General features: G+C 36.1%; 1 protein-coding gene and 1 non-coding gene across 4 annotated transcripts in view; both read right to left on the bottom strand.

The window, feature by feature from the left end:
* XRN1 (5'-3' exoribonuclease 1) overlaps nucleotides 1-13,047 on the bottom strand; it is a 137,933-nt gene that overhangs the window by 98,460 nt on the left and 26,426 nt on the right. For all 3 annotated transcript variants that reach the window (XR_004246223.2, XM_032144161.2, XM_032144162.2), the window contains exons 10-15: nucleotides 12,878-13,015; nucleotides 10,704-10,770; nucleotides 10,394-10,499; nucleotides 9,033-9,122; nucleotides 6,019-6,175; nucleotides 4,422-4,541 (exon numbers count right to left, since the gene is read on the bottom strand). Coding sequence is in view for 2 of the 3 variants with exons in the window: in XM_032144161.2 (XP_032000052.1) it covers nucleotides 4,422-4,541; nucleotides 6,019-6,175; nucleotides 9,033-9,122; nucleotides 10,394-10,499; nucleotides 10,704-10,770; nucleotides 12,878-13,015 (678 nt within the window). In the remaining variant the exon portion in view is untranslated. The remainder of the gene's footprint in view (nucleotides 1-4,421; nucleotides 4,542-6,018; nucleotides 6,176-9,032; nucleotides 9,123-10,393; nucleotides 10,500-10,703; nucleotides 10,771-12,877; nucleotides 13,016-13,047) is intronic.
* On the bottom strand, nucleotides 12,071-12,238 carry LOC116462183 (U1 spliceosomal RNA). The gene has a single exon (XR_004246276.1). It is a non-coding gene; the product is annotated as a U1 spliceosomal RNA (small nuclear RNA).

The raw sequence follows: 13,047 nt of genomic DNA, 5'->3' as shown, positions 1-13,047 counted from the left end.
CTCCAACAACTTGACTTTCTATGCTACAGGTAAACATAAATGCTTCCTATTTTTCTGGACACCAACACCCATAGGGGTAGCTGCAGTCCTTTTTGACATTGTCAACACTATCTTCACACCAGACTAAAGAATAAGCAAAGTAATACAGTGAGTAATGCACATAGGCCTGGGCCCCATTTGGGGCACTGCGGGGAACCTGCCGTTGGCGCATCTGGCCTATACATGTGCCATTTTATTACCCTTTGTGGGGGTGCTTGGGTGGGGGAATCTGGGTGTGTGCAGAAAAGGTATATTGCAGCTGAAGAGGGCTGGGAGGATCTTCTATCCCTTGCGATGCAAATAAGCTGTGTGTTGTGCACCTGCATTTTGACTGCAACCCATCCCATGACACCAGGTATAGATTTTCTATTTGAGGCATCAGATTGATGCTCAAAGTTTCTTATTTTGGAGCATTTCAAATTTCTGATTTTCAGATTAGGAATGCTTAATCTGTACCACAATTTACTTATCTATTGTCCTGCTGACTGGTATTGGGTGGTTTCCAGTTTAGTTATTATGAATAGTCTTGTACAAAACATTTTTTAAACATACTTTCCCCTCCTCTTGGTAAATATTTAAGAATGGAATTGCTGGGTCCTAGGGTTAGGTGTATAATTTACTTTATGAGAAACTGCCAGATAGATATGAAAAGTGCTTTTATCCGTTTTATACTCCCATTAGCAGTGTATAAAAATTCCAACTGCTCCACATTCTTGCCAATATTGGGTATTGCCTTTTAAGTTTTTTCCATTCAACTGGGATTATGGTATAGTGGTATCTTATCATGCTTTTAATTTACATTTACCTGATGCCTAATGATGTTGAGCACTTTTCCATTGTTTATTATTTGTATATCTTGCTTTGTGAAAATGGCCCTTCAAAAATATTTTGCCATTTAAAAAATTGGGTTGTGTCTTTAACTTGAGTTGGAGGAGTTGGTTATATACTCTGGATACCAGTCCCATGCACGTGTATGTTCTGTATATATATATTTTTCTCCTACTCTGTGGCTTATCTACCCTTTTTTAAATAGCATCTTTTGATAAGTGGAAATTTTTTTGATTTTGGTGAAATCTATTTTCTCAATTCTTTCCTTTTATGGTTAGTGATTTCAGAATCTTGAAATTTTCTCCTAAGTTTGCTTCAAGAAGTTTTATGGTTTTATAGTTTTAGCTTTTATTAATACATTTAGATCTATGACATATTTTGAATTAAGTTTTGTGTATGGTGTGAGGTATGGGTCAAGATTCACTTTTATTCACAAATATAGCCAGTTGTTCTAGCACCAACTTTTGAAAAGCACTTTCTTTACTCATTGAATGCTTTGGTGCCTTAATTGAAGATGAATTAACTGCATAAACATACATTTGGGTGGACTATTTCTGTTCCAATTTATCTATTTGCTTATGGCTATACCAATAACAGACTGTCTTGATTAATGTGGCTTCATGGTAAGTCTGGAAATCAGGTCATGTAAGTCCTCCAACACTGTTCTTTATATGGATTGTTTTGGTTTTCTCCTTGCAATCTTACAAAAACTTCAGAATCACATTTTCAATTATATAAAAACCTGCTAGGATTTTCACTGGGATTGAGTTTAAAGATCAAACTGAGGAGGACATACACCTTAACAATATTAAATCTTCGAATCCATGAACATGATATAATCCCTTCATTTTTTTAGATTTTCCATCTCTTTCAGGGTAGAGGGCTTCCACATACGTTGTTAAGTTTATAGCTGTGTATTTTATATTTTTAAATGCTATTTTAAGCAGAATCTTAAGCTTCTTATTTTAAAAGTTTTGTATTTTCAAATGGCTTGTTGCTAGTATATGGAAATACAATTAGTTTTTGTACAGATCTTATACTCTGTAACCTTGCTAAAGTTACTTATCAGTTATAGTTTCTTTGAAGATTCCTTAGAATTTTTACATAGATAATAATGCCACCTGCCACTAAAAACAATTTTACTTATTTTCTTCATCTTAACACACTGGACCTCCAGTAAAATGTTAGAAAGAAGTGGTTAGAATGGACATCTTGTCCTATTCTTGACTTTACAGGAAAATGGTCCTTCTTTTACTATTAAGTAGGTTGTTTGCAGTAAGATTTTTTATATGCCTTTATCATAAGGTTGAGCCTTGTTTGTTGCACATTTCTATTAAAATCGGATGTTTGTGAAAATAATATTCTTGGTCAGATAGTGGAAGGTGGAAAAAAAACTGGATGTTGAATATTGATAATGTGGTAAATTACGTTGCAAACTAACCTTGTATTTCTAAAATAAATCCCATTTGGTCATGAGTATTATCCTTCTTATACGCTGTCAGATTCTATCTCATGGTTTTTTTTTTTTTGTTTTGTTTTGTTTTTCCGAGATGGAGTCTGGCTCTGTTGCCAGGCTGGAGTGCAGTGGCTGATCTCTGCTCACTGCAACCTCTGCCTCTGAGGGTTCAAGCAATTCTCCTGCCTCAGCCTCCTGAGAAGCTGGGACTACAAGTGCCCACCACGCCCTAATTTTTGGTATTTTTAGTGGAGACGGGATTTCATCGTGTTAGCCAGGACAGTCTTGATCTCCTCACCTCATGATCTGCCCACCTCGGCCTCCCAAAGTGCTGGGATTACAGGTATGAGCCACCGTGCCCGGCCTCATGTTATTTTCTTAGGAGTTTTTACATCTACTTTTAGGAGGAGTATCAGTCAGTAATTTTCATTTCTTTTAATGGCATGTCAAATTTGGGTCTCTGGAATATGCTAGTCTAAGAAAACGTTGGGAAGCAATTTCCCTTCTTCTATTTTCTGAAAGTTTGTGTAAGATTGGCATTATTTCTTAAATGTTTGCTAGAATTCACAAGTCAAGACATCTGGGCCTAGAATATACAAAAGACTATTCAGATTTTTATATTTTTTTCTGTGAGTTTTGCTAAGTTGTGATGAAGTATGTTCACTTCATCCAGGTTGTTGAATTTGTTGACATAAAGTTTGATCATAACATTCCTTAACCATCCTTTTACTATATGAAGGAACTATAAGATATCTTCTCTTCATTCTCAATATTGGTAATTTATTTCTGCCTTCCCCCCTTTTATTTAACTTTCTTGATTAGTCTAGGTAGGATTTACTGACTTTATTAATCTTTTCAAAGAACCAACTTTCCATGTCATCAATTATTCTCCATTGTTTGTTCATTTTCTGTAGATTTCTGCTTCTTTTTATTTCCTTCATTCTGCTTGAGTTTAATTTGCTCTTCTTTTTCTATCTTCTTAAGGCAGAAGCTTAGGTAATTTATTTTAAATCTTTTTCTTGTTTAGCGTCTAGAACCTTAAATTTCCTTTTAAGCCCTGCTTTAGTCATATCATACTGACCATGGATCCTTTTTTTCTTTCCTGAGGGAAAAAAAGCAATCCTACCATCTTGGCCTCCCAAAGTGTTGGGATTACAGCGCGTGTGTCACCACGCTCAGCCCCCATTATGATGTACTGTATTTTAATTATTGTTCAGATCAAAATATTTTCCAATTTTTCTTTTAATTTCTTCTTTCATCATAGGTTATTTAGAAGTGTGCTACTTAGTTTCAAAACATATGGGGATTACCCAGATCTTTGTTACTATTTCTAATTTAATTCTATGAGTAGGTTTATAGCATTATTCAAATCTTTATCCTTACTGAAATTTTTTTGTTTGAGACGGAGTCTCGCTGTCCCCCAGGCTGGAGTGCAGTGGTGCGATCTCGGCTCACTGCAGGCTCCATCCCCCGGGGTTCACGCCATTCTCCTGCCTCAGCCTCCCAAGTAGCTGGGACTACAGGCGCCCACCACCTCGTCCAGCTAATGTTTTGTTTTTTAGTAGAGACGGGGTTTCACTGTGTTAGCCAGGATGGTCTCGATCTCCTGACCTCGTGATCCACTCGCCTCAGCCTCCCAAAGTGCTGGGATTACAGGCGTGAGCTGCCACGCCTGGCCATCCTTACTGAATTTTTGTCCTCTTGTGTTATTAATTCCTCAGAGAAAAGTGTTGAAATTTCTAGCTATAATTCTGGTAATTTTTGCTTCATGTATTTTAGGTTCTTTTATTAGGTACAATATATTTAGGATTTTTATGTCTTCTTGAACTGAACTGACTCTTTTATCTGTATAAAATATCCCTTTATCTCCGGTAATATTACTCCTTGTTCTGAAGACTACTTTGTCTAATAATAGTAAAGCCACTTCAGCCTTATTATAATTAGCATACCTAGAAGTTTTTATGCACATAATGAAGAGCGTAGCTAAATCTCATTAACAAAACACAAATGGTGATTAAAACCCATTGTTCATTAACCTATGTGAAATAGTCTCTGATTAAGAATGTATGTGTATGTAATGATTATTTCATGCACTGACCTCATCAATAAAAGGGATTAACACCACAGCTTCCCATTCCTGTTGTTTCCCATTTAGGTCAGTTTTAAAATCAGGTGGGTAATATTCTATAATTGGTGAGTCTTCGCTGGTCATCAAATGCTGTGAAAATATAAAATAGTATAATAGAAATATAAGAACTAATATCAATACAGCTTTTTGTTAATGTATTTATAATATTTCCTCATATGTTAGTTTAAAATTTCTATGCAAAGCAAACTAAATTTTTGTATCTTTGATATGTCACAATATACTTGCTATATTTTGATTTTCAACTATAAGAATTCTGATTTCACTGCTACTCATCATTTATATATTTTACTGACTTGGTTATGTAGCAAAATCATCCTTACTCTCAACATTTATTTTAAATTATTTTTTCTTATTTTTTCACTCTACAAGACACACAGCTAAATTGTTTTTCTATTCAGACTTCATTTCAGTTCATCTAAAAGGCATCTAGTAGTCCTCTATTTTTAGCCTCAAATTGACAATTTACTTTCATGTCCTGAAGAACTGATTCTATTAAGTAATGTAATATCCAAGATAGTTTAAAATAAAAATATCCTAAAATCTAAGAACCACTGCACCACTAATATCAAAGAGAAATAGTCCAATAACACATTTCTATGACTTTATAATGGAGGTAGACAAAGAAAGCATAAGGAAATAAAGCAGTATACTCTCAGGGTAATACTCAAAATATTTAAAATAACCAGTATGGCATGGGCACTGTACAATAAAACAGACTGTGAAACACTTGCATGGTCATGCTGGTCCAGAGTGGTTGGGTATTAAAGCGTATTGTATCCGAAGGCAGGGAAAAAAGAATCAAAGAAACTTATGAAGAAAGGGGAGCCAGGATCAAGAACAGATTAAGGTTCAGAATGATGCAGAAGGGAGTCTGACACTGCTAAAGAAGTAAAGGAGGTGTGTGTGTCTACTCCAATTCCTGACCAAACCACAGAATTAAAAGAACAGTTTGTTACCCTCAAAGAACGATACAAAGTGTAACTTCAGAATCACCTTAGTAGGCTTAGTGTAATTTTGGTAACCTTACCACCTCCTGAAATATTTTTCTCCTGTTACATGAAATATGTTAACCAAAGAAAGCTTTTTATTTCACAATTTGATAAATAAAATGTTTAAAAACAAACATATACTGAGGTAGTACTGCTGTTGGGATAAATGACTTATTAGAACCATCCCTATACCAAAATGTAGAGAGTAAAGGGAAGAGAAATGAATCTATAAATGTTTAGATAAAGTAGATAGCTTCAGATTTTGTCAGTTTTAGTCTACTTTCTTCAGTGTAGAGACAAATTGAAAATCTGTTTAAAGGTGCTGAAAATGAAGCCAGGCACTGAATGGTTTATGGAGTTTCTTCGCATCTTTAAAACAAAGCTAACTTTAAATCAAAGAATTACTTTTCAAGGGACTTGTTAAAAAAATACTATGGTTTAAAACTGAAAATAACTACTTAGCTACCAAATAAATTTGAGTATTATTGTTTCTAGGTTTGGAGGAAGAGCTCCTAAATATCAAAAAGGACATAAAAACATTCAATTCTAAGACCCACCTGGTAGCATGTAGGAAGTAAATTTTTGCTGGCTGCTGGAAGTACAGCAAGAAGCTGTTCAAATGGCTTAAAAGGTTTTCCTAGTTCAAAATGGATTTTGAGTGTACTGATGTTGCGTATGTCAGATAGGAAAGGTGCATAATGATAAGGATAATACCTATAAAACAAAACTGAGTTTTAAACAAGTGGCATCTTTATGAATTAGGTTAATAATAAGCATATACTTTTCCCTATATTTTAACAACATATAAAAATAATTTTAAAAAATTAGTACTGCCCATAATTCTACCATTTGAATATAAGAAATTAGCACTGTTGGAAAATTTAGGTCATCAGATGGCAACAAATGTTACATTTCCTGAATTTTTTTTTTTCTTTGAGACAGAGTCTCGCTCTGTCGCCCAGGCTGGAGTGCAGTGGCGCGATCCTGGCTCACTGCAAGCTCCGCCTCCCGGGTTCACGCCATTCTGCTGCCTCAGCCTCCCAAACAGCTGGGACTACAGGCGCCTGCCACCATGCCAGGCTAATTTTTTGTATTTTTAGTAGAGACGGGGTTTCACCTTGTTAGCCAGGATGGTCTCGATCTCCTGATCTCGTGATCCGCCTGCCTCGGCCTCCCAAAGTGCTGGGATTACAGGAGTAAGCCACGGCGCCTGGCCTAGTTCCTGAATTTTTAAAGTGTGGTTTCACATTTCTGAAATTGGGATGAATCAGGTAACTGAAAAACATGTACAATGTACTGCTTTTTTTAATTCTCAAAATGTTGATCGTGAATCTTCCAATCAATAGATTGAACCAGAAATAATGAGGTAGTCAGAAGATTTTTAGTTTGGTCACTTGAGCCTGGATCATTTAAGCAAGAGGCTAAAAACAGGTGAATGTTCTGGTAAAAGCTCACACGGAGAGGAAGAAAAGTGAGTCTGAGGTTATCTGGCCATTACCAGTCAGATCTAAGGACTTTTAGCTTTGAATTAGCATGCTTATTATTGTATTTGTGATAAGGATGAAACCGTGTATCGATCACATACACTAATTGTTTTTGTTTTTATTACCTTCTCATCTTAATTACAGGTATAAATATTTTATAAAGCTTTGAACAATTTTTAAAAATTTCAATATGCTCCTAATGTTTGAGTCAGGATACCAAAAACATTGAAATGTTTTTGTATTCCATAATTATGGCATACATTTCAAAAAAATGGGGAAGTTTAGGAGGCCAAATGCCATGTGGAATAGAAAAAGGGTGGACTTTGGAATCAGACAGGCTTTGACTTAATTCTTGGGTGTATAATCTTTAGGAAGATTACCTAACCTTTCTTAACCTTTCAGAGCCTCAATTTCTTCATCTGTAAAAGGGAGAAAACAATGTTTACTTTAAATAGTTGTGAAGATTACGTGAGAGCATGCTTTTTATGTGCTTGGCCTTAATGTAAGTTACAACAGGAATAACTTACATTCACACTATTTTAAAAATGGCAAATCAAGGATTTTCTTCATGAGATTGCTCCTCAGAGAGGCCCTGAGAATCAGGCGATTATAAAACTTTTTTCAAAGGCTTTATTTAGTAAGTGAAACCATAATTAATGTCACATTATCTTGCACTGGTTTGTATTGCTAGATGGAGCTCTGAAACAGAGCCTACCACAGGTGCTTTGAACAAAACAAAACCAGAGTTGTGTTATCACCTAAAAGTCTGTAGTATTCACTGTATCATTTTTTGGTTTTTAATTTTTCTACTTTGGTGGATGGTTTGAAAATGCAGATGGGATTTGCTAGAATAGGAAACATGAGAGAAATAAAATGATTACTATTCCCAATAAAAGCAAATAATTGGGAGGCTGAGGTATGATAATTGCTTGAACCCAGGAAGGGGAGGTTGCAGCAGTGAGCCAAGACTGCACCACTGCACCCTAGCCTTGCTGACAGAACGAGACTCTGTCTCAAAAAAAAAAAAAAATAACTCCTTTCTCTTTTCTTCTTCACCTTTCTAGCCCTTCATACAAGTAAGCCCATTCTTCAACGATTATTCTGTTTATTTATTTATTTATTTATTTTTTGAAAGACAGAGTCTTGTTCTTGTTCTGCTGCCCAGGCTGGAGTGCAGTGGTGCGATCTCAGCTCACCTCAATTGCAGCCTCCGCCTCCGATATTCAAGCGATTCTCCTGCCTCAGCCTCCCAAGTAGCTGGGACTACAGAGGCACACCACCATGCCCAGCTAATTTTTGTATTTTTAGTAGAGATGAGGTTTCACCATGTTGGCCAGGCTAGTCTCAAACTCTTGACCTCAAGTGATCTGCCCACCTTGGCCTCCCAAAGCGATGGGATTAGAGGCATGAGCCACTGCGCCTGAACAGTTCAATAATTATTCTTGATAGAGAATTTTTTAGCAAACACAAAAAATGTAAAGAGAATATAATGAATACCCTCACATAACCATCACTCAAACTCAATAATTATCAAGACTTTGCCAAACTTGACTAACTTTGATAGAGAGCATTAAATCTTTACATTAACTAAGACCTCTTATTATAAGCCTTCTGTTAGGGCTGGAGAAAACATTACCTATGTTTCATTTAAACCTGGTTGTATGGAACTTTTAAAAAATTACCATAAGTAGAGGCTGGGTGCAGTGACTCATGCCTGTAATCCTAGCACTTTGGGAGGTCGAGGTGGGCGGATCACCTGAGGTCAGGAGTTCGAGACTAGCCTGGCCAACATGGCAAAACACCATCTCTACTAAAAATATAAAAATTAGCTGGCCGTGGTGGCGCATGCCTGTAATCCCAGTTACTCAGGGGGCTAAGGTAGGAGAATTGCTTGAACCCACGAGGCGGAGATTGCAATGAGCCGAGATCATGCCACTGCATTCCAGCCTGGGCAACAGAGTGAGACTCTGTCTCAAAAAAAAAAATTACCATAAGTAGAAATAAAAGGAAGTGCTTCCTAAATAAGACTCTAGTAGAATGAATCATTATAAAAAGACAAAACTTTATTTTTGTTTTTATTCTCTCACCAGCTCCAGGACTGAACTCCATGATAGTAATAGTGCAAAATCCACTGTATTGCCTGAACATAACATGCAGCTTGATCAGCCAGAAAGTCACTGAAAATAGAATATTTTCATTATAACATATTTTTTTAAGACAGGCCAGTGTCTTTACAGCATGATATCTGCTGATACAACATTTTACCTCAGATGATTTATTTAATCAATGAATTAGCTATTTATGGCTAAAAATTATAATCCTAAAAACTCCAAAGTATTTTTAAAAATTCCATCTTGTCACATTATAGTTTTCCTAAACCAACTATCAAAATAGATAAATCTGTTATTCATATTTACTCAGTTAATATACCACTCCCTTGGTCCAAAGGTTGAAGATTTACCCAATGAAGCTTTCCATAGTGACACTACCACTCTCTTAAATAGCGGGGGTGAGAGGGAGAAAGGGATGGGAATCTTCTTTACATGGGATGATATCTGAGAGAAGCAAAGCAGCAAATCAGGAAGACCTTAAAATTTGGTCACAGAAGCTAGAACACTTTCAGAAGTGCTGTATGTGAACAATATTCTCTCTAATCCTTTCTTTGTCAAAAACCAAATGCCATCTTCTAAGTTTGGGTAAAATAAGTCTTCAAATCATCAAAACAAAACAAAACAGAGCCCTGGGCTAAAGGCAAAAGTATTCACTTAGAAATTCCATAACTACATATTTCTGGGAGGTATGTTTTTTAACATGAAAAATATTGCTTTTTTATTATAAAAGAACTATTTCCTCATGAGTGAAAATCTAGATAATGAAGAACAGCATTTTTATCATCTTATAGCCATCACTTTTACATTTTGTAGTGTTTCAGTCTTTTATCTATATCTAGGTTTTTTTAAGTGTTAATGAGAGCATACTGTATATATGATTTCATGTCTTATCTTTATAATTTGTACTTAATAATGTACTATAAGCATCCTTCCAAATTGTTATGAACTTTCTGCAATTACCAGTTTAGCAGTTCTGCAGATTCTGGAGATGGAAGAGGTGACAGAGATGGTGATTTTAATGAAGAAGCAGTGGCCAATTATGATGAACCTTCTGATTGGACATATAGATTATTTCTAATTTTTTACTATTATAAACAACTTTGTAACAAAAATTCTTATATATAAGGATCATTTTCTCTTCAGCAATTTTTATCACAGGAATATAATACAAGTCAGAATACCATCTTCTCCAAAACCAGACTAGTTGAAACATACACAATAATTCATGAAACCAAAAAATCCTTTTTCTCCCACTACTTTATCAAAATTATGTTTTCCAAATAACTGCAAAATCTAATTTCTTCTATTTTAAAATAAAAGCATTGGCAAAAACGTACTCAGATACCACGTCAACCCCCATCTTCGTCATGTAATATGTTCTTTTATATTGTCTAAACTCAGTTTCAAATAGGTCATCATCTTCAGTCTCATCTTCTAAATTATCTGGGAAAAAAGTCAGAAAGATAGTGACTGACAATTATGAATAGCCTGTTTTTCCACCTAATGATTTGATAAATGCATATCCAAGTTGATGCTTATATGCTATCACAGAAATCTGTTCCACCCAAAATTAGTAATAATAAAGAAAAGGTATAACAACTATCCTGTCAAAGTAGTAACATATCAAAACAAATACTTCGTACTTACCCTTAGAAGTTACCATTTCGCCTTCATTTTTGTCTAAAGCAGCCCAACACAGAGAATTTTCCTGGCCCTATAAATTGTAAATCAACATAAAATGAATGGCAAGATACATTTCAAAATGAGATGTCATTTCTCTTCCATGCACCCATTTGCTTTTCTATAGTTCTTCCATGTTATAACATCCTTCATATCCTGCCCATCTGTTTTTCCTCCCTTGTGATCTCAATCCTTTCTCTCCTCTATTCTCTGATTTCCTGTCTACTGCCAATGACTCTCTTTAGTTCTTCCTACTCCCTTATCCCCATTTCCTTTCTTTCATCCAACTTATGGCCTCTACCAACTTCCTGTGTCTGGGCTATTCCTGCACAGTGTCTCTAATGTTAGCTGCATACGGCTGGAAGACTGGTGAAGTTTAAGGTTGGGGAGCCAGGGATTACTGACAGGTAAGTTTTGTGTATACAGGTTCCCAAAAAGTTGCAGAGCCTGTTTTCTTAGGGAAAAAAAAAAAAAAGACACACACACACAAAAACCAGTGGAATGCAGACTGACTGCTGCCAAGTTCCAGTGAGGAAGAGCTAAGCAGTGAGAAGGACTACACTAGAGAAAACAAGGACAGTTACCCCTCTTGGAGCAAGAGTCATTAAGTTTGAACCTAAATAGAACCCGTACAGCAAGGAGAGTAAGAAACTCAACAGAATCTTGGCCGGGCACGGTGGCTCACGCCTGTAATCCCAGCACTTAAGGGAGGCCAAGGTGGGCGGATCACGAGGTCAGGAGTTCGAGACCAGCATTACTAACATAGTGAAACCCCGTCTCTACTAAAAATACAAAAATTAGCTGGGTGGTGGCACGTGCCTCTAATCTCAGCTACTCAGGAGGCTGAGGCAGGGGAATTCAAGTGAACCCAGGAGGTAGAGGTTGCAGTGAGCCAAGATCGCACCATTGCACTCCAGCCTGAGTGACACGCTGTCTCCAAAAAAAAAAAAAAAAGAAAACAGAATCCAATAATTACGGGGAGAGGCTGAGGAATTTTTCACAAGAGGTTTACTTTTCAAGTTAACACAAGACATTCTTTGGAGATTATCACAGATGCTCTGCAGGGCACTATCATATCCTAATTGATTCTATTATTCATTTATTAAGCACATAACATTTACTAGATATTGTGCTATTAGGTTGGCGAAAAAGTAATTGTGGTTTTTGCCATTACTATTAACTTAGACCATTGTATTTTATATGTAAATCATTTCTAGAGAAAAATCACTGATCTAGTTAATGTCTCATATCATTAAACGCTATAAATATCCACATTTTAAAAACTAGTCCATTGTTTTAAAATAACAATTTTTTTTAATTAAAAAAAAAATTGCCAGGGGAAAGTGTGAATGCAGTCCTCCACTACCATAAGTCATGCAGTTGAGTTTCCCACATTTGGCGAAATCGCAGGGCGTCAGCACATCCAGAGTGCAATGGATAAACCTCACCCTGGGAAAAGCACCTTCACGATCATGGTATCCTCCCTGTCAGGTTTTAAATAACTGTTTTTCTTTTTTATGAGACAGAGTCTCACTCTATCAGCCAAGCTGGAGTGCAGTGGCCCAATCTTGGCTCACTGCAACCTCTGTCTCCCAGGTTCAAGTGATTCTTGTGCCTCAGCCTCCCAAGTAGCTGGGATTACAGGTGTGTGCCACCACACCCAGTTAATTTTTGTTTTTTTTAGTAGAGATGGGGTTTCACTATGTTGGCCAGGCTGGTCTCAAACTCCTGACCTCAGGTAATCCACCCACTTTTGCCTCCCAAAGTGCTGGGATTACAGGTGTGAGCCACTGCACCTGGCCTTAAATAATTGTTTTTAATAACATGTTTTAAGTAATTTTTTTAAAAAGATAATTCATTTTCTGGGCTTTTGTTTAGAAATGTTTTCCACATTTATTAAAATAAAACACAATGTACCTCTTCAACAGTAAAAATAAGAAACTGATTAATGAATATCTCATTAAATGATAGAAGCTAATAGAATAAAAGAAACCAAACCAATTTCTGAAATGCCTATAGAGAGGAAGAAAGAGAAATAAAACGAGGCAATCCCAAATCATAAGAAGGAAAATGAGAAACAAAGAATATAATTTTTGCCTTTACAGTTAAAACAATGAAAGGACACCTAAAAAAATAGACACCTTTAATTTTTTCTTTTCCTTGTAATTCCTGGCTTCTTCTGCTGCAACACCTGCTGCTTCGTTGAGGTACTTGTTACCAACTTTGCTTTCAAACCACTTTAGGTCCACAAAAACTTCACTGAAGTGCTCCCGATCAAACTATACAGAAACATTTAAATTTATTTTTAAAT

The sequence above is a fragment of the Hylobates moloch genome, unplaced genomic scaffold (genome assembly GCF_009828535.3).
Source record: "Hylobates moloch isolate HMO894 unplaced genomic scaffold, HMol_V3 SCAFFOLD_22, whole genome shotgun sequence".
Classification (NCBI taxonomy): Eukaryota; Metazoa; Chordata; class Mammalia; order Primates; family Hylobatidae; genus Hylobates; species Hylobates moloch.
Note: the sequence above shows the minus strand (reverse complement) of the source record. Positions and strands in the feature narration are given on the sequence as shown.